Genomic DNA, 26,781 nt, shown 5'->3' with positions numbered 1-26,781 from the left:
CTACCCAGCGACACAGCATGCTACTTATGGTTCAGACAGCACTGGATTTGGTAATGATTTAGTGAGGAAGAAGGAATATAGCCAAGCAAATGTAACTATTGTTTCGGGGAAACTTCTAAAGAGTTGTACTTTTGGTTAAAGGTTGGGGTAGGTGATATTTGTGGTTAAAATAAGTGTTAAATAGCTCTAGTACTCATTGCTATAGCGTGTTTGTTCAGTAACAGGAGTCTCCCGGTCTCTTCAGCTCTTTGGTTCAGCTCTTTGGTAAACTGAAAATGCCTTTTCACGTCAGGATACCAATTTCTTCCAAGCAGGAGAGAGACCTCAGATACAGATTTAACAAGTGAAATTAGCTCTATACTCGTGGCTATTTTCGGTCTACTTTAAAGTATCTTCACCGAAAACCGATCTACAGTATAAGGTTGCAACGCGTTGCAAGCTTGTAGATCTGCAATTTTCTGCGAAAGTTTCATGCAGAATATGGATGTTGGGGTTAAGTGGTCAAACTTGTCAGTGTTCATTTAACATTTAAGAGTGTAGCAATGTAACTAACCACGGGTCCATTTCGCTACATTTATTCACACAAGAGTTACAAAAGAAACACATTTGTTTTGCCATTGAATTAGACTAGACATGAGAAACAGTTCACTTTTGTGAATTAAGTTTTCTGAAAACAACCACACAAAAGACACTGAGCTCCATTTGTAACAGCCCTCCGCTTTATTGAAATACATCGGAGTCAGGTTAATATAATGAGTTGTCCACATAAGCGTGGCAGCCAGTTCCATACATTATTTTTTGTTGACCTTACACCTTAAATATTTTTTTTGTGCAAAAAAGAATCTACATCCCCTGTAGTGGGTTATCCTCAGTGAAACGCCCAAACCGTTCAAAAATGAGCCAGTCCAAGTAAAACAACAAACCGAAAAACAAAAAATGATTACATCTATAACATGCAAAACTGTACAAATTATTACAAAGCAATCCTAAAAAAAAGGGAAAAAAAGTGTAATATGATATGAAAGAGCAAAATAATATTGACGTAGTTTAGATAAGACCTCACTGAAATGCAAAGGCGTTTGATTTTTGTCGTTAATTTTTTTCTTTCCTTTTTTTCCCTACATTTTCTTTTAAATGGTTAACCATTGTGGCACCAGCCTGCAACTGGGGTCAAACCACCTCTCACCTTCACCCTGGTACTAGTTCATATTGGATTTCATAAAACACCCGTCTTTTATGCTGTCTCAAACCCTGGTCAACATCTACAACACTACAGCTAAATGTATGCTCTCTGCTTTCCTCCATCCCCTCTTCCCTCCCCTCTCCTCTCCAAAGCCTCATCACGCTCATTTTAAATCATCATTACGATGAATAAGTTCATTGGTTTTAGACGTTTCCTGAGTTTGTTTCCTCTCTCGTAAAGGTGGGATTTCATTTTCCATTACAGTATAAAATACTTAGCCAAGCAAAATAACATGGCCAAGATATTTCTCCTCATCCTCGCTTAATACACTCTACAGATGGAAGTCCAGCCAGCAGGTGTGGAAAAATGAGTTACAACAAGCTTAAAAAAATAAAACCATTCATAAAGAGGTGATTGTGTTAGGAATAAAACCAGCTTTGCAACTCTGAATGGAATATATCAATATATATATCTCAATATATATCAATATAAAACTATATATAAACACTTGGAATGGGGCATCTAGGGCAACATAGGCTGCCATTCAGCAGGGGAATAACACTGCAGTGCAGCTTTTGGAAAGTTGTCATTATTTGGCATTTGGAATGAAACCCAAATTCCTTTCAAATCTGTTTCCCTTTCAAATGTCAGAAAACCTCTAACTAGAATGTACTGTCTTAAGCAGGGAACAAAAGGGCGGTTGGTACATTTTCAATCTCCAACACAGACAGAAAGAGAAGGTCCCTTTGTTTCAGCAGCACTAATCAACAACATACATCAAAATGATCTGCCAAAATACAAATACTCTCGTAGTGGTCATGTCAATTACCAAGTGCAGCAGTGATTTTGACACATCTAATGTGGAGAAGGAGAGAGCAGGCTGCTGCTCTTTCTCGCAACAACTGGAAAATCAAATGTGACATGTTCAGAATTCACTTGCTCCTACAAATCTCAAAAGCACTTTAAGAGCCCCAAGACCCCCGGTGTGGTACCTCAATGACGCCATTTTTTTCTTGACATGTTTGCCGACAGTGCTGACTGCCAAAAATAACGTATTCTCAAATTTAAAAACAATCCTTGGCAGTCGACACTGTCGACAGGCACGTCTTACAACTATAAAACAGCCTTTACTTGAAGTGCATCATCAGGCAGAGGCATATCATATAGCTACATTCCCACTAATTGACTATTATCACCTCAGAAAATTGCAGACATTGCCACATGTATTAGAGATCATGATAAATATGAAATCTTAAAGCCACAACGTACTATAGTGTAGTATACCATAATAACATCTTATACCGTAATGCCTTATGAGCCATACTTCAACACATCTGCTACCGATGCGTGTGTGAACCTGTGAGGATACTGAAAAGATTAATGGCTTTTGACTGAGGCACCTTGAGGAACTGCCATTTCAATGTTAATGCAGACTTTTTTCACTGCTGTTTAAGATACTCAAAACAGAAAGCCCACGATGTACAGATGCAATGATTAGCATTGAGGTTACTGGACAGTATTTCACACAGTGCTGCCTGCATCAGCACGAGGGAGAGAGAAAGAGAGAGGTCTATGACCATGACAGAAACCAAAGTGCTGATCTTTTTGTAGCTTCACCGTTTTCAGTTTTGTACATTTAGTGTCATGTCATTTGTTTTTATGTCCTAGTGCTGACTGAAGACCGGAGTGAATAACTTTTAAACTGTAGTGTCTTTTTTCATGTCACTCGTCCAAGACATTCTTTAAAATATGCTAAGGCCATCAGAAAGAAATAAAGTATGAAGACCAATCAAGTTTTTTTTTATATTTTTGGTTATAAAACAAGTTTTCCCTCCAAAGTCTCGTCTACATCGGAGGGACTGACCTAGGGGTTTCTGAGATCCGGAGAACCACAAGGGAATTCAGGACACACACACACTTGAGGGTTGATGGCGATATACAAAACTCCCACAGGACCCCCATCCTCCCCACCTGGAAGTCAGGGCCACGGACAGGAAGAGGGAGAGGGGAGGGGGCAAGGCATTCACCGCATAAACCACTACTTGTGAACATATGTGTGTGTGTGTAACACGCGTCCGTGTGTGCTGAATATGTCAGCACGTACTGTACATGTGTAATTGGATCTGCGTGAAAGCACTATTGCTTTGGATAAAAGCACGTTCACTCTACGGCATTGGGCAGTAGTGTTCACCCATATATGAGTTTTTTTCACTCGAACACAAACCAAAGTGGGGGAGAAGGGGGGGGGGGGGATGATAACACCCGACAATGTGTGTCATACATACAATAATAATAATAATAAAAAAAGACAAATCTAAAAGCAATCGTAAAAACGAAAACAGGAAAGTGGTTTAAAATGGCTTTTGTGTGAATACAACCCAAAAAAAAGAAATCACTCTCATAACAAAAAGAAAAAAAATTAAAGGAACGAGGATTTGTTTTTCGTCTCTCATGTATTTTCTCTATAGTATTTTCCTTACCATATATTACTCTCTACTCTGAACTTATGTACATTATTGTGATGGAACTTGGGTGTCGTAGATAGGTTGGTCTGGTTGTACAGTGGTGATTTTTGTTCTTTTTTTCGTTTTCTTTTTTGCAAAAATGAAAAGGTCTACGCTACATGGAGGAATGGTCCCAGAATGTTGGACGATGATGTCACTCACGCTGGCCCAATGAGGAGAGAGTAGCATAAAAGGAGCCGTGATGATACTGTATCATATTGAATGTTCCCTCAGCTTCTATGCGCATCTAAGTCGAAGATTCTCGAGCGACCAGAAGCCGGCAGGGTCAGCTAAAGTTATAAACAACCCTGCCCCTCGTGTTTGCTTATTATCGCTGCCTATAGCTTTTTGCTGATGGTAAACAAATTATAAAGTCACTGCACTTATATCACTTTCATGAACAAAGAAAAAGGAAAATTAACATAATTGCTTTTCTTGTCTCCATTTTTTTTCTTTTTTTAGTCACAGATTCAATTTCCGCAGCTTCGACCGCCTCCGACTAACATCCAAAAAAGAAAGCGGCACACGGAAGTAAAGGAGTTGTGGGATAAAAATCCACTCTTTCACGCAGGGCCACAAAGCGCCTCCCCTTTCCTTGTCTGAGATTGATAAATAAATTAAAACATCGTCCTCTAAAACCCAAAGGGTCCTATGTACAAATACAAATCATTTTCGTTAAGTAATAATCCTCTTCTTTTTCGTTTTGTAGCATCTTGAGGTTTGGAGGGTCTCTTGAGTGTGTCGAATCATGGGAAATCATGGGGGGCTGCGATCAAAGTACTGTCAACGAAGCTCAGCGTTTTGCTTAACGTGGCTATTAACAAAATTGAGCCCATCGAGGTGGCCAGCCGTTCGTACTGTATTAATCATTCGTATACTATACGCCCCTTCCTAATAAACACTTTGAACGCGCGCACACACACACACACACACACACTATGTAAATGGACACGCCCTCTCAAGCATACAAACACACCGCTCGCAAACACACGCTGCCACACAATAGACCATCTGTTGAACACAAGACAGCCTGCACCCCAAGATTTGCCTGTAATTCTCAGAGATGACTGTGCCTTTTCCCTATGTTGGTGTGGACCCGTCTGGGAGCTGAGGAGGGCCAAATAGGACAAAAAGTTGGTTGGGCAAAAAAAAGGTCAAACTGAGACAAAACAGCATTTCTGAAAGGGACCAGTGGACAGTATGGGTGCAGTTCTCTGGGCAGTGGGGGGGGGGGGGGGGTTGGTTTTCTTTTTAGATACGATACGATAGGCTGAGCCCTAGGGGAACAGGGTTGGGGTTGGGGGAGGGGCTCAGGAGGGCAGAGTGGATGGGGATTGGAGTCCTGTGCTGTCAGTCTGTTAGTGAAGTGTGTGGCGGGGGCTCATGTGTCCCAGGTCATGCGGTCTGTGCTCTCCAGTGAGAGGGACTTGGTCTTGTGGGGGGAGGCCGGGCTAGGGGGGCTGCTGAAGGTGGAGCTGTTGGAGGCCGTGGAGTGACGCGGAGAGTCCGAGTCCTGGAGGAGAGGAGAGAGGAGTAGAGGGAGAGGAGAATGGTGTTGAAACAGAGAAGGATGACCAGAGACAAGAACAGAGAGGGGGGTGAAAAGAGGGGGTTGTAGAGATGGATGTAAAATTAGAGAGAGAGGGCGGAAATAGCAGTGGACAGAAAGGATGCGGTTGGAGATTAAGGATGATAAAGATGATGAAGAGAGGGAACAGAGATGGACAGCAGAGGAGAGAGCGTAGTACAGAGGGAGATAAACACAGACACAAGGACAAAGGTTGAGAAAGAAATGGAGGGAGTGGGGGTTGATGGAGGAAACGAGAGTAGAAACAGGAAGAGATGAACGGATAAACAGATAGGGAAGAAAATAGGGAGGGAGAATAAAAAAAGATAATTAGGTCAGTTAATATGCAATACTGATCCACAAGGTTCATTACTAAGTCTAGGAAACTAGAGTAGAATGTATTTGGCAAAGGCTATCACATGTAATCCAATAACACACAACAAGTACAATACACGTAAGCATGGTTACTTTCGAGATTAAATTATCTTGTTTGCACTAACAAACAACTCTCAGTTGGGCTCCCCAGGTCATTGCAAATCTCAAAGAGCTCTGTGCTGTGTGTGTCTGTGTGTCTGTGTGTGTGTGTGTGTGTGTGTGTGTGTGTGTGTGTGTGTGTGTGTGTGTGTGTGTGTGTGTGTAGGTTCCTCCTTTCAACCAGAGTCAACAATTGCTGCCATTCCTCATCATAGTGTTTGACTGGCAGCTTGTGTATTGCACTGACTGGCAGCTTGTGTATTGCACTGTGCCCCAACAGTTCTAGCACATTCTACATCATCAGTCCATTGAGCAGCTCGATTGACCAGAACTGATTTGAAGAAGGAAAAACAAACACATAGGCAGGGGTAGTAAAAATGAGATGGGGTGGGTTGGGGTGAGAGGTAAGGTTAATACGACAGCAAAACCAGGTTTAACCTCTCGTCTCACCCCTCCTTGTTCTATTTTCAAGACATCAGCATCTGGCTAAACTGGCACAAAGCATTACTGGACAATCATGGGACTGCTATGTAAGCTATGCCAATTATGTAAAGTATGCCAATGTTGTATGCCTACATATGCCTATTTTTCCAGTTCAGTGATATTTATGTTTGCATGCGTCTCTTTACAGTTCAGTGATGCTTCCTTCCGCTAGATCAGGGTTTGTGTAATTATCGCATCTTCATAGACTACATTACCCCAATTACATTTGGCTTCAGGGTCCAAATGGAATGAGAGGTACTCTTGTGTCTCGGGTACATTCATATAGCCAAATCAAATGAATTAGCCAATTTAATGTCTTTTTATAATTGAGACTTTGATGTTGGGTTCAAAATCCTCAACTCTGATTTGATTTTGTTATTTTAAGAGGTGGATTGTTGTTGTGACACATTCCTGGGGACACAATGATATAAATACCATTCTTTCAAGTAAACGCTTTAAAAAGAAGATCGACATTTTGAATTACATAGTTGGTTATTCTTTCACTTTTCAGGCACTTTTGACATTATGGGGGAAAAGGCTAACCTAAAAGGGTTATTTAGTAATCTAATTCTACATTTTAATGTGGAATTTTAATGGTCTCTCAAGCCAGACAACTTTTCCACAATCTTTGAATGCTATATGAAGTCTGTAAATTCTCTGTAACTTCTGAAAGCCAAGAAAAGCAGCTGTGGTTCGTTTGTAATTTCTGTTCACGAAAATATTAAAAACATATCTTAAAAATATATTTTTAAAATGTCCATTTCTGCTAAGCCGCAAGTTACATTATGTGTCCACAAATTTTATTGACAGGACGAAATTACACGACTACAAAGACAAAATGGAAGTGGGGTGGGAGGCGGACATCCACTGTAGTTTCTTAACATTTTCAGCCGGTCCGTTACACAGACTGTATGACAAAAGCATTTGAAAATTGTGTGAGTCTCTCTCGACTCGAGAGACTAGTAGAATTTTAACTAACTGTTCCATTTCTAGTGGGATATGTCTTTACCCACCGTGACAAGTGCCTGTGGGTGATCATTCCACAATTTACCAAGAAGTACAATACAAAATGTCACAACGTCCCTTTAAAAATCAATTGAGAGATCTGGGTGACTGGACATGCATTTGAAGCAGGGTTAAAGGACAAGTCCGGACAAAAATAACATACAGAAGCCTTTTTTCCCTACTTATATTGATCCCAAATGACTGACCATGGGGTCTATTTACAGAATTGCCCCTGTCGTCCAGTTTCCCCAGCAGCCCTCATAGAGTAGAGTCCATAAGCATATCGCTACTTATGCTATTTGTTGCGGTCAAAAGTGTTTTTTCTTTTTCATTAATCTGTTATTAGTTGTCATTACACACACACATCCATGCCTTGGTTGTCCAACACGAGCCGCCGTATTCTGCTAAACAGACCAAGGGTGTATATAGTGCGTAGCAAAAAATCCTAAAGGGGCGTCAACATGTGTCACGTGGTAGCGACCCCAGTAGCGAAGCCAGTCATTTGGGATCAATATAAGTAAGAAAAAAGGCTATATGTTATTTTAATCCGGACTAGTCCTTTAAATCTCAGTTCTATTGGGAGCAGAAACCATCCAAAAACCAGACCATTGCATGCATGTTTCTTATGGACAAATGGCAGCACCTGTCTCTATTGACTCCTAATGTCATCTTATGGTCTCATTTCAAACGGGTATGCCACCTTCTGGAAACCCGGGACTACAGTTACAGTATCCTAGCCTATTAGTTCCAATAGCAATTTTGATGGAATACTTGCTTCTCATAACTCGGAGTAACACCTTGATTGAATATGTCCCCGCATTGATGACTGTGCGTGCATTGACCTAAGATAAACTGAATACCACCCACCTAAAAAGTCAACTGTAACATGGTGACTAAGTCTTTTCCCTCAGCATTGTCCAATCGAACACTGCAAAATCCCCAGTGTTAATTGGCAAAGTGTAAAAATGGAACAAAATGTGTGGATCCATTTGGTTCTATTTGTACACTGTCAAGAGTTAAATTAAATGGGGTGTAAGTGATATTTCTTGGTTAAAATAAGTGATAAAAAGCTCTATATTGCGATTGCTCCATTCCATTGCTCTTGTGTTGTCCAGAAACAGGGGTCTCCCAGTCTCTCCAGCTCTTTAGTGAACAGGGAATACATTTTCAGGTCGGGATATTAATTTTATCCATGGATAAATAATAGGAAAGAAAACACGCACAGGATGCGAGTGAAATTGTAGGTGATGAAACCAAAAAATTAGTAGACAAAACTGGACCTGTAACACTATACAATTTGAAAAAAAAGGAAACGGAAATTCTATTATCTGCTAACTGAAGAGCTGAAGAGAGGGGGAGACCCCTATTACTGAAGAACCACTCTGTACTATACTGTAGCACAGATTGTTATCAGAATATAGAGCTTTCACATTCTTTTTCTTTTCTTTTAATGAATAAATATATTTAGCTTTTTACAAAAACATATCACTTACATCCCCTTTAACATTGACGATTTGACTGTCTACCAATCCTTGAACATTCAACTGCATAAGGGAAATGCACAAGGATTCTCCCCAAACCATGTAACAGTGCCACAGCGCCATCTAGCGTACGCTTTCCAATGGATCCCATCTATAATGCAGGAGATATTATTTGGTGACATTTCATGGATAACAGCACAATCAACACCACTTCACGCCAGGGAGAATCCTGTGTAGTAATTCTGCAGAACCAACTATTTCATTACCAATAGATCCATAGGCTTATGTCCTAGATGTGCTCAGAATTGTACAGTATTTTGTTTTCATGGTTCAGAAACATGAACAGGCCACCAGGGGGCAGTATGGAAGCAGACATGCTGGGTGACTTGGGCGGGCGGGGCAGTGGTACAAAGTACAAGTAGGTAGAATGGCTGAGTGGCAGCGTGGCACCATTCCAACAGCGGCAACACAAACCCAAGCCAATGAGGCGAGACGGGCTGGGTGACATAGACAGGCCATGTCTGGGCCACAGAGATGGAGCAGATCAATGGTCCAGGCTCCCATGAAGGACAGGCTGGTGACAAGTAGCCATTAGATGCTGCTCACAATGGCATAATTTGAAATGATGCAGGAAGTGAGGCGTGGGGGAGGGGTGGGGCGTGGCGCCGGTGTCAAAATTCGCAAACCGTGACCGTGTGGGTGCGTTTATCTGCGTGTGTGTGTGTTTTAAACATACATCATGCTGCTCTAGGAGTGTCTGCATGTGAATATGTGTGCCATTGATATGCTGCATCTGTAACGCCTACTGTATGTGCGCGCATGTTCAAAGCGCACTGTCAGTGCTCCCACCACAGGCTGGTGAGGTGATTCAGTGCGGTTTGCGAGGTTGTTTGACATTACCTTCATCTTACTAAGCAGGGTCCTTAATGCCCTTTTCAGATCGGGGGTCTTCTCCGATGGTGAAACCGCCTGCCACTGCAGAGGAGAAGTCAAGACTCAACGCCCAGCCCAGAGACAACATGCCGGGGTGGGAGAGGGCATGGCAGGGCGAGGTGGAGGAGGGCAGAGAGCTGGGTCGAGGGTGGAGGGGGGGGGGGGGGGGGGGACGATAAATGGGGCAAAATGGGGCGCAATGGAGAAACCAGGGGCCAGGCATGGCGGGGCTAAGGGGATGCTGGGGGGAGCCACAGGAAAAATGGAAGGCAATTCCAGAAGCCAGTTGAGGATGCGTGGGTGGACAGGGGTAGACGTTGCCTATAACCACCAACTCTACCCTTAAAGTCTACCTCTGATCCCAGGTGTTTTCCTTCTGCTATTAAATATACTCCACAACCTTAGATTATATACTGGAAAATTGTATTAGATGGCAATGTAGCTAGGTAGCAATATTACAAAGTTATAGAAAATTAACTAAGACATGGGGAAAACAAAAAACTATAAATATTATAAATTGTCCCGTATAAAGCGTAATTGTTGAAGTCAATCTGGGCAGTGTTACTGTCACCACTGCCCAGTGGTAAGGTTTAACCTTTACATTGTATTCATTCGCACAGAAAAACATTAAAAAGTAGGACGATTACACTGTCCAGTGCATGAAAAACCTTCTGTGATTTAAGGCAATAGCTACCCATCTAAACTCCTTGGCTCTGCTTTCCAAAGGCTCGGAAACCAGAGCCACTAGTAGGGATGAAGGCAAAGATATTAGCTGGCCGAGCTATGTAGCGCTGCTATTGAGATGTGACATCACAGGGAGACTAACCAATCAGTGAGAGGGGTTGGGATGAGGTGAGAGGCCTGCACGCAGAGGTTAGGATGTACAGTATGTGGCAGATGGGACACAAGGCAACAATCTGATACGTCTGTCAATTATCTGACAGGCTAATGCGCAAATTCTACATTGGTATGACTAGGAAACCTGTTACTAAGCAGCAAAAGCATTTTAGGACATCATCGACCTATCTAAAGTGCTTGTTGGGAAGATGAGGAACATTTAACAGAAAGTCTTGCAGCTTAATGCAGCCGGACAGACCATCAACTCTGTATTCAAATCAAATAAAAGGCATCTACAAATCAAATAGAAAAAACAGCCATCAGATGCTATTAGCACTTCTACTGCAGTACAGTATTGTATACAGTATCGTAAAGATCAATGGAACACATTGTGACATTATCACTTTCAGCGTTGTGTTAAGAGTTTGGTTCACACTGCTACCCCGTGCTATTGTGTGCACCCTATTTGTACGTAGAATAACACTATTCAGTGCTATGGTACACACCTACTGCTGGAGGCAGCTATTATTCATAATGTGTTAATGCAATTTCGGTACAGGACAGTGATTCAGAAATAATCACTCACCTCTCTGTCGAACTGGGAGAGGGGGGCGGCGTCACAATCCATGCCCCCTCCGGAGGACAACGAGCTCTCAGAGGGAGAGGTCATTGTCTGGCGCTTGGACCCGTAGCTTCCCCCCGACAGCTCCCTACGCAACGCACTGCCGTTCTGGGAAGACGAACCTGGAGACAGAGACAGAGACAGTGAAAGAGAGAGCGAGAGAGAGCGAGAGATGGATGGGAAGTTAACAGGAAGAAAGGGAAAACGGAAGGAGATATGGAGAGTGAGAATGGCAAAGTGTGTCTTTGAACGTGATACTGTACTTTGTTTTTTGAGAACACGTTCCTTGAGCTAATTTAACTGGCCTCTAACTCTCTCTAACTGGTTATCCAATGAGAAATGGGTTAAAGAAATCCTCTGAAATGAGGACCCCACATATTTTCTTCGAGACACCATGGTCAGCAGGTATATTTTCCCCACAGCGCACAGTGAGTGGTGGTTTTTGTTGCTTCATATGTTGGTCCCACATGATTAAATTGAATGTATGGCACTGAAGCGACTTTAACTGAACTCTAAGGAGAAAGGCTTTGTGGTTATAAAATACTTACGTATGCCCAGTCCACTACTGGCGCTCATGGACCGGCCCGGTTCAGCCCGGTTCTTGGTGATGGAGGGGATGCTGACTGAACCGCTGAAGCCTGCACGGTTCTCCTGAACACGTACGTTCTGGATTAGACACATACAGAGAAGGGCACACGTACACACAGTGCAGTGCAGGGAAGAGGAGTGAGGAGAGTGAAGAGTGAGGGGAGAAAATCACGAGGCTTCATCGCCACACTCCAAGTGAAATATAAAGTAAGTGGGTACGTGCAGTGTAAACAGAAAAATAGGTATCATTAAGAATCATCGAAAAAGAAAACAATGCAATATTGGACTTTGAGAAGGATCTGTGAATGGATGGAGAAAAATAAATCTTACACAAGTCACATGTTTTGAGATAAATAAATAAAAATGGGGTGGAAACTGAAGTAGCCATCTTGCTCAGTGGATTCCATTGTCTGCATGCACCAACTCACAGGACAAGCAGACATACCTTTACACACACACACACACACACACACACACACACACACACACACACACACACACACACACACACACACACACACACACACACACACACACTACAACTACATAGTTCTGGCATGCATTTGTACATTTAAGCCCAGCTGTATAACATGGTCAGTTCTATAGGAATCGTTTATTGTCCATGTGTACAGTATGGGTGCTTTGCCACTCTCTCACAATGTACAGGGAGGGGGTTAAGTATGCTGTGCGTTCTTCAGTGTGTCTATTTGCAGTGAGTGAGTGAGTGAGTGAGTGAGTGAGTGAGAGTGTGTGTGTGTGTGTGTGTGTGTCTTCCAGGGAGTAGATTGTGTTGGTAAGTGTGTGTGGTGGTTGGCGTGAGCAGTTCTCCTACCATAGGGAGGTCTTTGAGGATCTGGATGCCGTCACCTGGTCCCATGTGGGCCACGTGGTTAAAGTTGGTGGGGTTGGAAATCAGCTTGTTCCTCATTTCTGGGTCACGCAGCATCTCTCTGAAATGAGAGCACACATAGAATAACCAGTTCAGCCTTATTTTATACTTTGCGGTACGATGGTGTCGCATGGCGATAATAGCCAATCTACAAGCTCGTAGATCTTGTAGATCACAAGCTTATACGAGCTTGTAGATCAACTATTTTTGCAATGTAACCGCAACTACAATGACATGCCCAAAATAGGGCTGCCAGGTTGAAAGTGGAAAAGCGATCATGCAAAGACCTACATAGATGCTCATAGAATGTGTACAGCCACAATACACACACACACACACACACACAAACACTGGGCCGGGTGCACCAGTGCATAGCAGAGAGGGGGGAGACTGAAGGAACATGATACAGGGCGGCAGCGGCTCAGGAGGTAGGGCGGCCGTCTTGGAATCCGAAGGTTCCAGACTCGCTCCTCCTGGCTACGTGCTTGAGCAAGACACTGAACCCCCAGCTTCTACCGATGAGCAGGTTGGTGCTTTGCATGGTTTCCTCCGCCATCGGTGTGTGAATGGGTGAATGTGAAATACTTTGTAAAGCACTTTGGAGAAAAGCTCTATATGAATGCAGTCCATTTACGTGTCTGCAGATGGTGGTGGATTTTAACAACACAAATCTTGTATGGGGGTTCCTAGCACTTGACATGAAAAGTTTGAGAACCACTGCTGCAGTAGACTAGTTTGCCCACCTCCTCTGCTGGAGTCTCTCTTCCTCTGGAACCCTGAAGGAGAAGCGTCTCTTGTTGTTCATGCTGCGCACCATCTGCTTCCTGCTGTTGTCTGACGTCTCCGGGACAACCAGCTCGTCGCCCTCTGGAAAGTTAGCATAGTCGTGACAGAAGTGTGCATATTTACACAACCTGGTGTAAAATTGGTACATTCAACATGATGTTGATCTGTGACGCGGATTCTCTTAAATAAGTAGCGAATTACGTTTCCTGGAGTGATTTCTCTCAGGTCAGACACCCTGAGGAAGGCCAAATTGTACGGCCGAAACATTGCTGTATGTACCGACACATTTTGCTACAGTAACACCTTTTTGGGGAGCCAAGCTGTTGAAAGGATTTTCACTTTTAAACTGTTACTATCCTGTCCTGCACCACCACATTCTTCCTTGAACCAGTTATCTCATGTAATTACAGGCATGTAAATTCTTCAAAGTTAAAAGTCACTGAAAATTATGCACCTTGTAGTTGCGAGTCTGGAGAGACTTTGTGAGAGATTTTTTTATGTGTATTAATCGTGGCATTTCTCCTTCTTAGAGAATGTGGGTGCAAGTTCTTACCAGCCATCTTATTTCTAAAATAGATGAGTCGGACTGTCTCCAGCCCTAGCAGGTTCAGAGAGCCATCGATGTTCAGAGGCCGCACCTACCGGGGAGGTAAAAGATGTTAAAAGTTAGCAAAAAAATAAATAAAATACATAGTTAATCTTAGGTCATGCACTGTATTTGCATTTGAGGAATTAGCACTCTAAATCTGCATCTTATCCCTTTGTCTCAGATTGTTTTTTACTAGCAGAGTTAACTAGGTCATGAGCAGATTATTGTGGCAGAGCAGTTAACTGAAAATCTGTGAGACAGTTTGTATTCCTTTATGTCCACCAGGGGGAGGCAAAGATAGCCTGACAAAGTTTCAGTCTCAAACAGGCTTCAAAATACTGGATTTAATTGTCTTGATTATGATAAGGGATGAAAACACTATTCAGCTACTGCACATTTTGCACCTCATGGCAACATGTTAAAAGGCACAGATTCTTTAACCTGAGTCCTAACAGCCAGCCTGCATAAAATCACTGGTTTTATGCAAGAGATTTGGTGTAGAGAGAAAAAAGGTGGGAGGCTAGAATAGACCCCTGGCGGACTTCGATCAACTCATTATATAGGGTTTAAGTGTTTAAACTCCTGTTTAGAATCTAAACTCAAAGCATACGATACCACATAATGAACTGCTTAGTCTTAGTATTGAACTATTCCTGTATTCATGACAAAGCTTGGATGAGCCTGTTGCGAGACGGACCTTCTTCAGAGGAATGGTTTGGATCCACTCCATTGTGTTGACGTCAAACACATCCACCGCATTCTCACTGTACACTGACAGGTAGGGGGCGTTGTAGCCTGGAGAGAGAACAGTGCATGTCAGCAGATTGTCAGCTACAATGTGCTTTTGGTTTGTCTTTTCGCATATTGCAGTTTCTTTAAATATTACACACAGTTACACAACCAAAAACATATCACTGACGTTTTGTCCAAATGACCTTTTAAGTGACGCAAGTGCTACATTAAAATGACTAACAAACCCTATCCAAATCTAGGGCCAAACAATGTTCAGAACAGGCTTAACAATGTTTTTCAGAAAACCGTTTTTTTTTTTTTTTTCAAATCGGCCTCAGGTCTAAATGAGCATCCATTTGTAACTCAGTGCACAAAATATAACCAACTTGTACACTCCGAGTTAAATTATTAACACTGCGGCTTTTACTGTTAACCCATTTAGATCTGAGGCCGATTCTAAAAACGGCTGCCCCTATGAAAAACTTTTTATTCTAAATAGATAAAAAATATCATCTCCGTCAGATGGAAACCTCATATGTCCAAAAGTATCAAAAGTAGCAGATCTACAAGCTCAAAACTGCTACTTTTGTGTGACACTGTAGTATGATCAAGTTGGAATATGGATATAAGGGGTTTCTGCCTGACAACAGCAATACATAGCAACAACTAAAACGACACAGGCGCTCCCAGCTTGAAAGCTATAACAACATATAGGTGTAACATATAGGTGTAACAGGTGTCTAAATGGGTTAAGTATCTTATAGCATAGAACAGGGGGTGAGAGAGGTTTGAACTCACAGGCAGCGATGGGCATGGCCGGCCACATGAGCTCCTGCTGCCGCGACCGACGGCCCTGGGAGTCCACGTAGACCCCGATGGCACCGAAACACAGCAGCAGCTCCTTGCTGGAGATCTCCACAGCACAGAGGGCGTCCAGGCCCTGCTGGGAGATGAAGGCCAGGGTGTGGTCCTCGTGATGGAGCAGGTGGACCGGGGACACGTCACCATGGACACTATGGAGTTTATCACAGCACAAGGAGTTAGAAATTGAAAACGTATTGTCAAAAGTCTTTGGAAACATATTGTCAATTGCTGTGAAATTCAGCGCCACATAAGGAAGGTAGGATTCTAATATACGTTCCAAGAAATAGTCGTATTCTTTAGACATTAGTTACAGACTAGTCTATAAAAGTCTAGTCTATCTATGGAAAGGAAAATTCAACCTGTAACGGGTGAAGCCAGCCTGGTAGCCCACGTAGAGACGCTCGCTGAGAAGACCCATCCACTGGACTTGCCCCGGGGCCTGGAGCTCCCGCAGCCGGCGGTGACGTTGCTTGCTCTTGTTCACCTGGAGCAGCGAGGGGCGAGGTGAGGGAATTTTAGAAAATGAGGACTTCATATTATGCTGTACGATTAAATGTGTGAGACAGTTACACAAAGCTGGACATTGTAAATATACTAGCATGGCGACCATCAAGTTTAAACACCAACTAGCGTTCCTATTCTGGGTATGTCGTGATGGGAGAACATTCAGCAAAAATGTACGAACATTCGGCAAAAATAGCAGATCTACAAGCTCACACTGTGAGCTTGTTGGTCGGCCATTTCCAACCAACCAACCTCACCTCATAGCATATAATCTGCCTCTTCATGGCCACACAGAGGCAGGTGAGCGAGCTGTTGCGGACCGGCCCGGACACAATGGACGTGCAGCCCTTGGTCTCCGCCAGCTTGAAGGAGTCCGTCTCACGGCCGTCCAGCGCCTGCGTGGGGAAGAGGCGCACGTGGCGGTTCCTGCCGGAGATGACCGCCAACAGCTGCTCCTGGAGGATCAGGTCTATCTGGTGCACCTTCTTATTGTCCCCCACCCGGATGATCTCTGTGGGTCAAAGAATGTAAAAAAGTGGTTAAAACCACTCGAACATATAAAAGAAAACATAGATGTAGGAAGCGAGGAAGAGTAGATGAAGTCGCCAAGCAGGTCTTACCATCTTTGGTGACATGGATGACATAGAGGCCTTCTTCGTTGCCCAGGGCGACACGCTCATGATCTGAAAGTAGAAGAGACGTTGAGGCGGCTCTGGTTCAGTGCCAGACAGGAGACAGAAAAGGACATTCTGTACAGTAAAGTCCATCTAAATTAGCAGGGTTTGGTATTTTCATAACATGATAGAAGGTGAACTGCTATATAACTACCCTGAAGGTGATTCTCTCCACACAATGTAATTACTCACTTTAACCGGGAATCATGAATTAAGAAATAATGACATATGCAATAGGCTCAAGATTTAGCTGCCTTCTAAATGGATGCCCTATTCGGATAAAATAACAGGGAACAATGGATTTATGAGCTACTGACTGCCAAGGGATACAGGGGAAGTACGTGAGGTATGAACAATAACCTACTTTGTTCTACTTTCTGTAGCTCAAGTGTAATAGAACCAAATTTCAACTCGGGAAAGCAATAACGTCTTTTCTTACTTATAGCAAAATAATATCACACCTCTCTTCGCATCCATTTGTGTGTGTATAATATTTCATCGATTATAATTTAAACTGGTAAATGTATTTGCACAGTAAAATCCACAGCACTAAATTTTTACCATTTGTAAATCTGAGTGTACAAATGAATTTGCTTACATTTATACGTTTGTACACTGTAATAAAAATCAAAGCTGCAATCTGCAATTCATAAGATTATGTCCGAACCTGGGTTTGAACCGGGGTCTCCAACTCAAACATCTAAAAATGTTTCCAAGTTAAGACGAAAACCCCATTTTGGGGTAATAGGGACAAGAGGGTTCATGCGGTCAACGTACTCCACCACACAAGTTGGTTACAATAACGTCTTATTCACAAAGAAATCGTCTGTCGGGTGGAAATGTCCAAAACTGTTACTTCTCAGGATTCAAATTCAAAAACATCAAAAGTAGCAGATCGGCAAGCTCAACACGCGGCAGATCTGCTACTTTTGATGCTTTTGTGTGACACTGTAATATGATGAAGGGCATTAATTTACAAAAAAACACAAAATGGAAAGGTTTTTGCGTTTAACACTGAGGATTGTACTGTGCATGTCGTCTCTGTCTGGTGGAAACCTCATATGTCCAAAACTAGGATTCAAAATATAAAAAAATAGCAAAAGTATCAGCTTCACGCCGCGTTTCGAGCTCGTAGATCTGCTACTTTTTAGTGACGCTGAAGTATGATCAAGTAGGGCGTTAATTTTATGAAAAAAAACACAAAAAGGTTAAAATGTGGACATAGAGGTTTCTGCCCCGACAGCAACAATGTTCTTGTTGCCCACCTATGATAGCAGCGGACTGTGTGGTTTTGATGAGGGGCAGTGTGTGGTCGTAGGCCTCCTTGGGGACGTAGACGAATCGCTCCTTCAGTTTGTTCTTCTTCAGGATGCGGTGGAGTTCGTTGAGCAGCCCCACCCACTTGTTCCTCTCCTGGTCGCTGTCGGCCAGGATGAGGATGGAGGGTTTGTGGCTGCTGGAGGGGGACAGCTGAGACGCCGTCACCTGGGAAGAAAGGGGGTAAAGGCGAATGTGAGTCATGTGCTAAAAGTTGCATCGTAGTGTTCATTTAAAATCATCCTGTGGGCTACTGGTGGGCCGCGAAAAATAAAAATAATGTAAAAAAAATTACATGGTACATAAAAACATTAACACTGAGGATACACCGTGTAGATTTCACATCAACAAAATAAAAATCTCCCCCAATATATCTACACAACAAAAAATAAATAAAAAAATGACATGGTATTTTAAAGGGATTGTAGGCAAGTTCAGAGATAAATAAAGAAAAAAACTGTCAAACATCGCCCAAGCCCATCACAGGTTATGAACCAAATTTAAACTCAAGACATCTCAATTAGGTCTGTTCTTTCTTATGTGGTACACGTACCAACTGGCTGACCCACCACAATGCCCTCATAATGTTATTATTAGCTGCTCTTAATACTGCAGAAAGTGTGTCTCTGCAGTCTGCACCAATGCAACTTTAGACAAATCTTATTGAGAGATCGAGCTTACTCTGAATATACAGGGGACGTCCTTGCGATTGGCGTGGATAACATCAGACGCCAGAACTGAGCTGACTGAGAACTCCTCGTCCCTGGAGGATAGAACGGGACAGAGAGTTAGGTATGAACGACCACATCACGTGTCAGGAACAATGTATGTTTTTTGGAGGAGGACATGACACATCAATCTGTTGGACCATGTGGCTTTTGCCTTTTCTATCTATGTGACTATGGCATTTCTAGTCCAGAAGTGACAGTGGATTTGAACTGTAGTCCTCTTTACCTCATGTCTATTACTTGGCTGACCACTACGCTGGGTTGTGTGGCCTTGCCTTCTCCCAGTTCATAGAGGAACAGCTTGAAGTCACACACCACGGCCATCGCTCTCTGCCACCCTTTCTTCACCCCTGTTGGCTTCGGCACCTAGGATAGATACCAGAACATGTATAACTTTAGACAATTAGTCCCAATGCCTTTTAAAATATCAAAAACATGTGGGTTCTATGAGCCAAGGAAGCAATATCCGGTTTCTTGGATACTGCTTGGATTAAAGCTCTACAGACAACCAGTGTCCGTCCATAAATCTCGTACCCTGACATGGCCCTCATACGCAGTACCAATGCCTCTCTGAGGGTCAATACCCAGTGGCCCCTTTGTCTGGTCCTGGGGAACTGGACACACTGCTGGAGCCTTGTCCGCACACGTTACATGGCAGGAGAAGTTGCACACTGTAGAGGAAAGAAAGCAGTTCTATGAAACACTCACCTCTACTTACAATTTGTGACCATTTACTCTGTCGTTTGTTGACTAGGTTTCATGCCATTTAAGTCACTCTCCGTGTCTGCTAAATGACACATTTTTAATACAATTTAAAATTGTTTGATATGCTGTATTATGAATGCCATTAACACCAGAAAAATAACCCCTTTACAGTAAAAAGTTAAAACACATTAATCTGTACAGTAGGCCAGTATTTTCATTCTATCGTATCTTTGTATCTCAGTAATGTTTGTACGATACAGAGATCCAGTTGTAGTTTGTGGTCTTTTAGGTCATGCACATTGTCTTCTCACTAAAAAAACTCAATACCTGTCTATTTCCGAACCCAACATTTCACTGCTTGTACCTGTATGAGTGAGTGTCAACTAAACCCCTCTTGATTCCATTTCTTCTTTCACTACCTATTCCTCCCCTCCTCCCGTTCTTTTCCTCACCTTCACAGGTGCAGCCCTGGCGAATGAGTCCCACCATCAGGGACGTGCACTGGTTACACTTAGTGGGAGTGTTGAATGACTTCACCACAAACTGGTGGGCTTTGGGCTGCAGTGGCAGAGGACAAGACATAAATACAGTGAAAAAAGTAATGTGAGGAGAACTTGCTAACATTCATGCCAAAATCTCCAACCCGAACCGTCACACATGAAACTGATTTAGGCATGGCAGACTGACAGACAGATGTCATACCTTAGGCGAGGAGCGTCCGATGCTGCCATACCCGCCTGAGCGCATGGTCGGCGTCTGGACTGTGCTACGAGGAGGGTGGTCTATCAGCTGCATGACAGAACCGCACAAAAACATTTGGTATTGAGTAACGCACGTCCATGACACACTGGCAAAGACTGAGTGCTTTCAACAATGTATTAGTTACAGATAACAATGGTTAAATTATAGGACACCCAGGGCAAAGCTTTCCCAAGAACAACAAGTTATGACAAGAGATTCTGCAAGAAAGGTCAGACAAGGGTTGAGGGGACAACATGCTGAATGTCCTCTTTCTACCTATTGTACTGTTAATCATACATTTATGCTTTGTTTAAAGTGTGGAGTCGACAATTGTCTGCTGAAAATCCAACATTGTTGTCAAGTGATGTCGCACACTTTTTGCTGAAGACTAAATGAAGCGTTAGGCTGTCACTCAGCTCTTGTCTGTTACTAGGTTTGCTGTACATCTGCAGTTACTTTGTGCTCCTCTGGATACGTTTTTTTAAATTCTTAGTTGTGTTTTAGTGGGGGGGTCTTAGAAGTCTTATTGTTTGTTGGAACAGGCATTCTGATGGTTACATTCCGGATTGCAGATTAACCACTTAAGCCCTGTTTAAAAACTAGCCCAACTACAAGCTCACCATTTGTTGTGAGCTTGTAGAACTGCTATTTTGTAAAATGTTTGCCTATAATGGCATTCCCAAAACAGGGATGCCAGGTTGAAAATGGCTAACATCAGTGCCCAGCTAAATTCAGATAAGTCAAGCTATTATGCACAAGTTAACCAGTCACTTTATCTGGTGAAATTTACCAGGTAGGATAGTGACAACTGTGTTAAGTTAACTTTGGGCTTTCATCATCATCTACAGATAAGTAAGTCAAGTTTCATGCCCTGGCTGAGGGCCTGGTCTGACCTCTATGGGTTCCATGTCGCTAGCCATGGAGGGCGAGCGCGAGCGAGACTTGAGGTGGGACTTAGAGTCCTCGTCCCGGGATGGAGTGTTGGAAGGTGTGAAGTTATCCACAGAGTCCACCTGAGGAGAGACAGGGAAGGGAGGAATGAGTGAGAGAAGGAGGAGAGATGAAGGAGGGAGGGGGGCAAGGAAGAGAATGAGGGGAGAGGTATGATGGAGAGATGAAGAGGAAGTTGGTGACAGGGAGTAGGCAAAGAGGACGAGGGTGAGAAGGGGAGATGATGAAGAAAGGATGGGGAGTGAAAAGAACGAAAGGGAAGAGCAGGAGAGGAGGGAGTCGTTAGTTTCAAAAGGTTTGTATTGGACGGCTAAGAATAACACACCATGGGCCTCCATGAACCAGATCCATGCTTAAGGGAAGAAGCAGGCACCACAACACACAGAACAGGAGCTACATAGTTTATGGTATAAATAAAACAGAGGTTCCCAACTCTGGCCCTCAGGGAACGGCATTCAACTGTCCTTCTAATCAGGGACTAGTTAGAGATGGTAAGATGGAAAACCAGCAGTACTAGTAGGCATCCCACAGACCGGAGTTAGGAACCACTGTTTTAGAATCATTTTTGAATATCTCAACCCACTTGAACCTAATACAGGAGAAGGGACCCCAACTTAAATGAATAGCACATATTACAAGCACAAGAGGACACATCAAAGCCAAGTGGTCATGCTACACAGTAAGAGCCTGAGTGTTTGAAAGTTTTACACTTTCAGAGTTAAAATGAACACAAATCAAAAGCATATGTATAAGCCAAACACAAAGCCACTTTGGTGGATAAAAACAAAATACACAGACATAAATGCAAGCATACACATTAGAGGGGAGGACAGGGTGGCACATTATTCCAGTTCTCCATGCAACAGCAAAGAGGCCTTAACAACACTCAATATTCAATAACCAGGAAAACCTTTTACCAAAGCACCCACCATGCAACCAACATCCTACACACGCACACACACACTCCAGACATCCATGCACAAGGACAACATAGCACAGCTAAAGGACATTCTAGGGGTCAGACAACAGCCATCACAGAGCGCAGATGGGGTGCTTGCTTACACGTCTGCCTTTGCTAGTCGGCCCAACGGATGGCGAGCGCTGCGGTGGCAAGGGACAAAGAGGCAGAGGTTGGCAGAGACAAAGACACGAGTGAATGTCACGAAAGCAAACTGGACAAAGACAAATAAATTACGCACATAGAGGGGAAAAGATGAAAACTTTAAGGGTCGTTATGAAAGCCTTGGTAAATGAAGACGAGGGCTGGACATTGGGTTGAGATAATGTGGACACAAAATGTGATTGTGTGTGCATGGCAGGGTGTGTGTGTCACAGGGGAAATTAACCACGTAACCACCTTTTTTACACTTTAATATTTTTGAAAGACTTCGAATAATTTTGCCTATAATGACGTGCCCAAAATAGGGATGCCAGGTTGAAAGTGGTTAATGAAAGTATGAATGTTTGAATAATTTACTGTGTGCATACTGTGTTTGTGCACGTGTGTGTATTTGAAGCCAACCCCTAGCACTAGAAAGCCAAGGCAGCCATTCAAATAGCCTACTAGCCTAAAAGAATGCAGACTGGCTAGCACCCACATATTAGAGGGCAACATCTGCTCACTCACGTGCACCAACACTCACTTGTTCGCACAGACACACTACATACAAACACACACTTGCACTGACATACACACCCGCCTCTGTATATTCACAAGCGCATTCATAAACAATCACACTCTCTTTCCCTCTTGGCTAGTTATAGAATTCCTACTGCATACACCTACAGCTACTATCTCACAGAGTCTCACACACACACACACACACACACACACACACACACACACACACACACACACACACACACACACACACACACACACAAATAAGCCTTGTCCTGGACAAAAAGAAACTTACAGCGTCTTCCCAAAACTCAATTAAAGAGGATGAGGATGACGAATAAGAGTCCTGACATACCAAAGAAGGGAAGCAAGAAAATAAAAAACAAACATATTGGAAAGATGTGAACAAAAACAACTTAAAAAGCCACATAAGATAAAGAATTGCAGTTTTGAAAAGGATGGAAGAACTCAAGAAACAACAACATCAATCAAATTGACAGAAAGTTAGCAGAATTAAGTCATGGCAGTCATGATTTAATTGTTTTAATGAATGAGGACCTGTATGCCACAATCTTCTTTTAATTGATGATTTTATCTTAAGTTTTATTATTTATTGCCTTGGATGTGGTTGCTGATGAGAGCGGCTGTGGTTCTTACTTTCCCTTCGGGGACTAATTAAAGTATTTCTATTCAAATCTATTAACACATTGAGTGCCAAAAACGTAATATTAAATTTTTGCAAATACACCCCTGGAGTGCCATAAACGTAATATTACGCTTTTTTTTATCCGGGTCCTCGTCGCGGCAGTAAAAAACGCTGGCACTGGCTGTACCCTGTTTTAAAAAACTCTGGCACTCAATGTGTTAATCATAATAATCATTTAGTCCCCTATAGTCGTCGTTGGGGTATTTGTCACTATGCCTGAGGAGCAGTTAGGGGTTAAGGTCTTGCTCATGAACACTTCGACATGTAGACTGGGTGCTCTGGGGGGGCCAACCGGCAACCTTCCAATTCCCAGACGGCCTCTCTACCCACTCAGCTACTGCTGCCCTCTTGACCATCATCCTTTGAAAGCATATAACTGATTTGTTTGAAGCTGGATTTGATGGATGGCTGGTGACATTAAACAAGATTAATATGAAACCCGTGCCGAAAACCGTGTGAGGTCGAAGTGTTATGGGGTCACGGAGGGGCGACTTACGTCAAACTGGTCAAGGGCTGAGGTCGGGGCGTTGAGGAAAGCCAGGAAGGAATTCTGGGAATCCTGGTGCTTGACACCTACAGAGACATAAAGCGCAAACAGGCACAGAACAAAATGATAGGTGGATGGACGTGAATTGAGAAATAATTACCAAAGCCTTTTGTTCAGAAAATGCGTCACAGGACTGGGGCTAATGGGTAGCAAAAGATCACAATTTACATAAACATTGAAGGTTTGTTGGGCCTGGAATGAAGATTATATTTGCCAAATCTTGGGCTCAGTGCAAAACAAAGTTTCTTAAAGTCCCAGTTACAATAAAAGCTTGATTCCAACAGCCGACTTCAGCAGTCCAAATGAGGTTTCATTCCATAAAAATTGTGCTTACAATCACAGCAGCCACAGAAAAGTGATACTCCACAGTGAGATGACTAAAACCTTGAAAAATGTCTTTGAAGCTTTTTTTATCTAGTGTTTGTGGTTTTCTTATGCTATTTCAGACCACTGCGACCACTGCACGTGAAATTGATTTCTCAGTCAAGTGTGACCGTTTCTTTTTTTTTTTACAAACCATGATACAACCATAGTCTGCAGTGGGGATGATCATAAAAGGCACAGTTTGTCCTGCATTAGATCTACATCAGAGGCAGTAAACCATTATTTTAGACCGTTAAGAACTCTTAACAGGCTCTCAAACAACTAGTTGCTATATTCCTTCTGTCTTCTAATTACTTCTTCCTCTAATACACATTATTGATCATTATTTATTGAATGAATACTGATCAATAAAGTTTCTTTCACCTAAATACAGAACACAAGTTGCTGTCATAACTCTTGCAAACATGGCAAAACTGCTGCAGCACAAGGTCACAATCGCAGTAAAATCCTGAGTGTTAAATCAGGGTTTCCGGTGGTTGTGTTCTCACCTCTACGTAGTCGCAGCTCCTCTGTCTCTTTCTTCAACCTGTCGATCTCCTGGAGGAGATCCTGGTTCTTAGTCTCAACTTCCTGCAGTTTACTGGGACACACACACAAACATTCAATGAAAATAATATTATCCAAGAAGTATATGAAGAAGACTTATCGTTATTTTGCCCAGTTTTATTAAAAGAACACAATGACATCCATAATTACAAGTTTATCAAAGCTTTTGTTCTCAAGAAAAACACCACAAGAGCATCACACAGATTTGTTTACGGCATGGCTCGGCAAGATGCTAGCCATCTTTGAGAGGGTCCGAGTCTGTTTCTGTCTGTGCGGCCGGAGCTAATCTCATCTTTCATTTTATAACGGAAGTCAGTGGGGCTCTGATCGGGCAGAAACCTTGCCCAAATGACATTACTTTACTCTGAATTAACCCATTGAGACCTGAAGCCGATTCTACATGTCTCCTAAACAGTTTTCTGAAAAACGTATGTTTCTATATCAGTGGTGTTCAATCTTTTTCATGTCAAGGACCCCCAAAATGATATGCATTTGGCCGCGGACCCCCATCAAAATATTTTGTTCCAGGGACCCCCAGAAGCAAAGATTTGAGTTACAAATGTTTGCTTTAAAAATATATATATTCAAAGATTTGCACACATTTTCACGAATTTTCAAAAATAGCAGATCTACAAGCTCGTAGCGCGGCACTCGGTGCCGCGCTATGAGCTTGTATATCTGCTATTTTTGAATAGCCCAAAGTGTAAAATAATGCTTTTTAGCTCAAATCTAAAAATGACACAGTTCCAGGTCTTAATGGGTTAAAGTAACCGTATGGGTAGAACTCTGTGAAGACGACATGCAGCGTTCATAAAGTAAAGTAACTGTATATGTACCACTCTGTGGAGATGCTGTTGGCCTTCACTTTGTTGAGTTCATCCGTGATGCTCTGCTTGGCTCTGATCTCAGCGTCCAGGGCCGACTGCAGCTCCAGACGGGCAGACATGTCCAGCTTGGCAAAGCGACGCATCTTCCATGGCATGTCCTGGCGGTTGAGAGAGAAACAGACAAGTAGATGCTACTGAATTAAATCAACAGTGATGTGAGGGTGGAAAGACAATACTCAGTGTCAGAGTGTACAAACGCATGGGTCCATTTGGTTCCATTTGTACACTCTTTGGAGTTATATACTTTAAGTATTTTACTGTGTAAAGAATCAGAGAAAAGCAGGAGCATAATAGGCTCTCATGATTGCATAGAAAGAAATAAAACCCAGAGATGCATGTCTAACTCTGCATTTAGTCCAACTTCGATGCACAAACAAACACTCTGCTCTTCTACAGTATGTGTTGCAGGTTTCTCAGCAAATGCCTCGAATGCTAATAATGTGTGTGTGTGTGTGTGTGTGTGTGTGTGTGTGTGTGTGTGTGTGTGTGTGTGTGTGTGTGTGTGTGTGTGTGTGTGTAAATAGTACAAGAGAGTGTGTGCATGTCTCACCGATGTGGCCCGTGCTCCCAGACTGGTGTTTCTCAGTCCTTCCAGCTCCTCTGTCATTTTAGTGGCCAGAGCCTGCAGGTAACCTCTAGCATCCTTCTCATCACTCACCCTGCAACACACACACTTATTAATGTAATTGTGAGGGCATTGCACTCACCTATACACACTTTTCATGGTTAGATTTTAGATAAGGGGCACCCCGGTGCAGCCGATGGGTTGACATTTCTTGTACTGTATGTCAAGTATAACTGGGAGACCTGTAACTAACCTTAAATGAAACAGAATCTTAATCCTAAATATGAACAGACTCCTTTGTATGGTGTAAGACAACAGGACATTCTTCATATCTATCCTCAGTTGGGGACACATGACAAAGAGCACAC

At 42.9% G+C, this 26,781-nt stretch overlaps 1 protein-coding gene across 2 annotated transcripts in view; it reads right to left on the bottom strand.

The window, feature by feature from the left end:
• Positions 1-697: 697 nt before the first annotated feature.
• cdc42bpab (CDC42 binding protein kinase alpha (DMPK-like) b) overlaps positions 698-26,781 on the bottom strand; it is a 104,601-nt gene continuing 78,517 nt past the window's right edge. Inside the window, exons 20-42 of one of the 2 annotated variants that reach the window (XM_084083063.1) lie at positions 26,399-26,507; positions 25,798-25,946; positions 24,904-24,995; positions 23,981-24,057; positions 22,220-22,258; positions 21,100-21,219; positions 20,168-20,254; positions 19,918-20,023; positions 19,295-19,431; positions 18,987-19,126; positions 18,714-18,795; positions 17,981-18,200; positions 16,662-16,724; positions 16,299-16,552; positions 15,897-16,021; positions 15,472-15,686; positions 14,639-14,736; positions 13,906-13,990; positions 13,310-13,433; positions 12,510-12,627; positions 11,638-11,755; positions 11,054-11,211; positions 698-5,200 (exon numbers count right to left, since the gene is read on the bottom strand). In XM_084083063.1, the coding sequence (XP_083939189.1) occupies positions 5,069-5,200; positions 11,054-11,211; positions 11,638-11,755; positions 12,510-12,627; positions 13,310-13,433; positions 13,906-13,990; positions 14,639-14,736; positions 15,472-15,686; positions 15,897-16,021; positions 16,299-16,552; positions 16,662-16,724; positions 17,981-18,200; positions 18,714-18,795; positions 18,987-19,126; positions 19,295-19,431; positions 19,918-20,023; positions 20,168-20,254; positions 21,100-21,219; positions 22,220-22,258; positions 23,981-24,057; positions 24,904-24,995; positions 25,798-25,946; positions 26,399-26,507 (2,848 nt within the window). In that variant the 3' untranslated portion in view covers positions 698-5,068. The remainder of the gene's footprint in view (positions 5,201-11,053; positions 11,212-11,637; positions 11,756-12,509; positions 12,628-13,309; positions 13,434-13,905; positions 13,991-14,638; positions 14,737-15,471; positions 15,687-15,896; positions 16,022-16,298; positions 16,553-16,661; positions 16,725-17,980; positions 18,201-18,713; positions 18,796-18,986; positions 19,127-19,294; positions 19,432-19,917; positions 20,024-20,167; positions 20,255-21,099; positions 21,220-22,219; positions 22,259-23,980; positions 24,058-24,903; positions 24,996-25,797; positions 25,947-26,398; positions 26,508-26,781) is intronic. The other variant, XM_084083064.1, reaches the window with a different exon arrangement.

This window comes from Gymnoscopelus microlampas (genome assembly GCF_963454915.1).
Source record: "Gymnoscopelus microlampas genome assembly, chromosome: 16".
NCBI lineage: Eukaryota > Metazoa > Chordata > Actinopteri > Myctophiformes > Myctophidae > Gymnoscopelus > Gymnoscopelus microlampas.
This window is presented reverse-complemented; position numbering and strand designations above follow the sequence as displayed.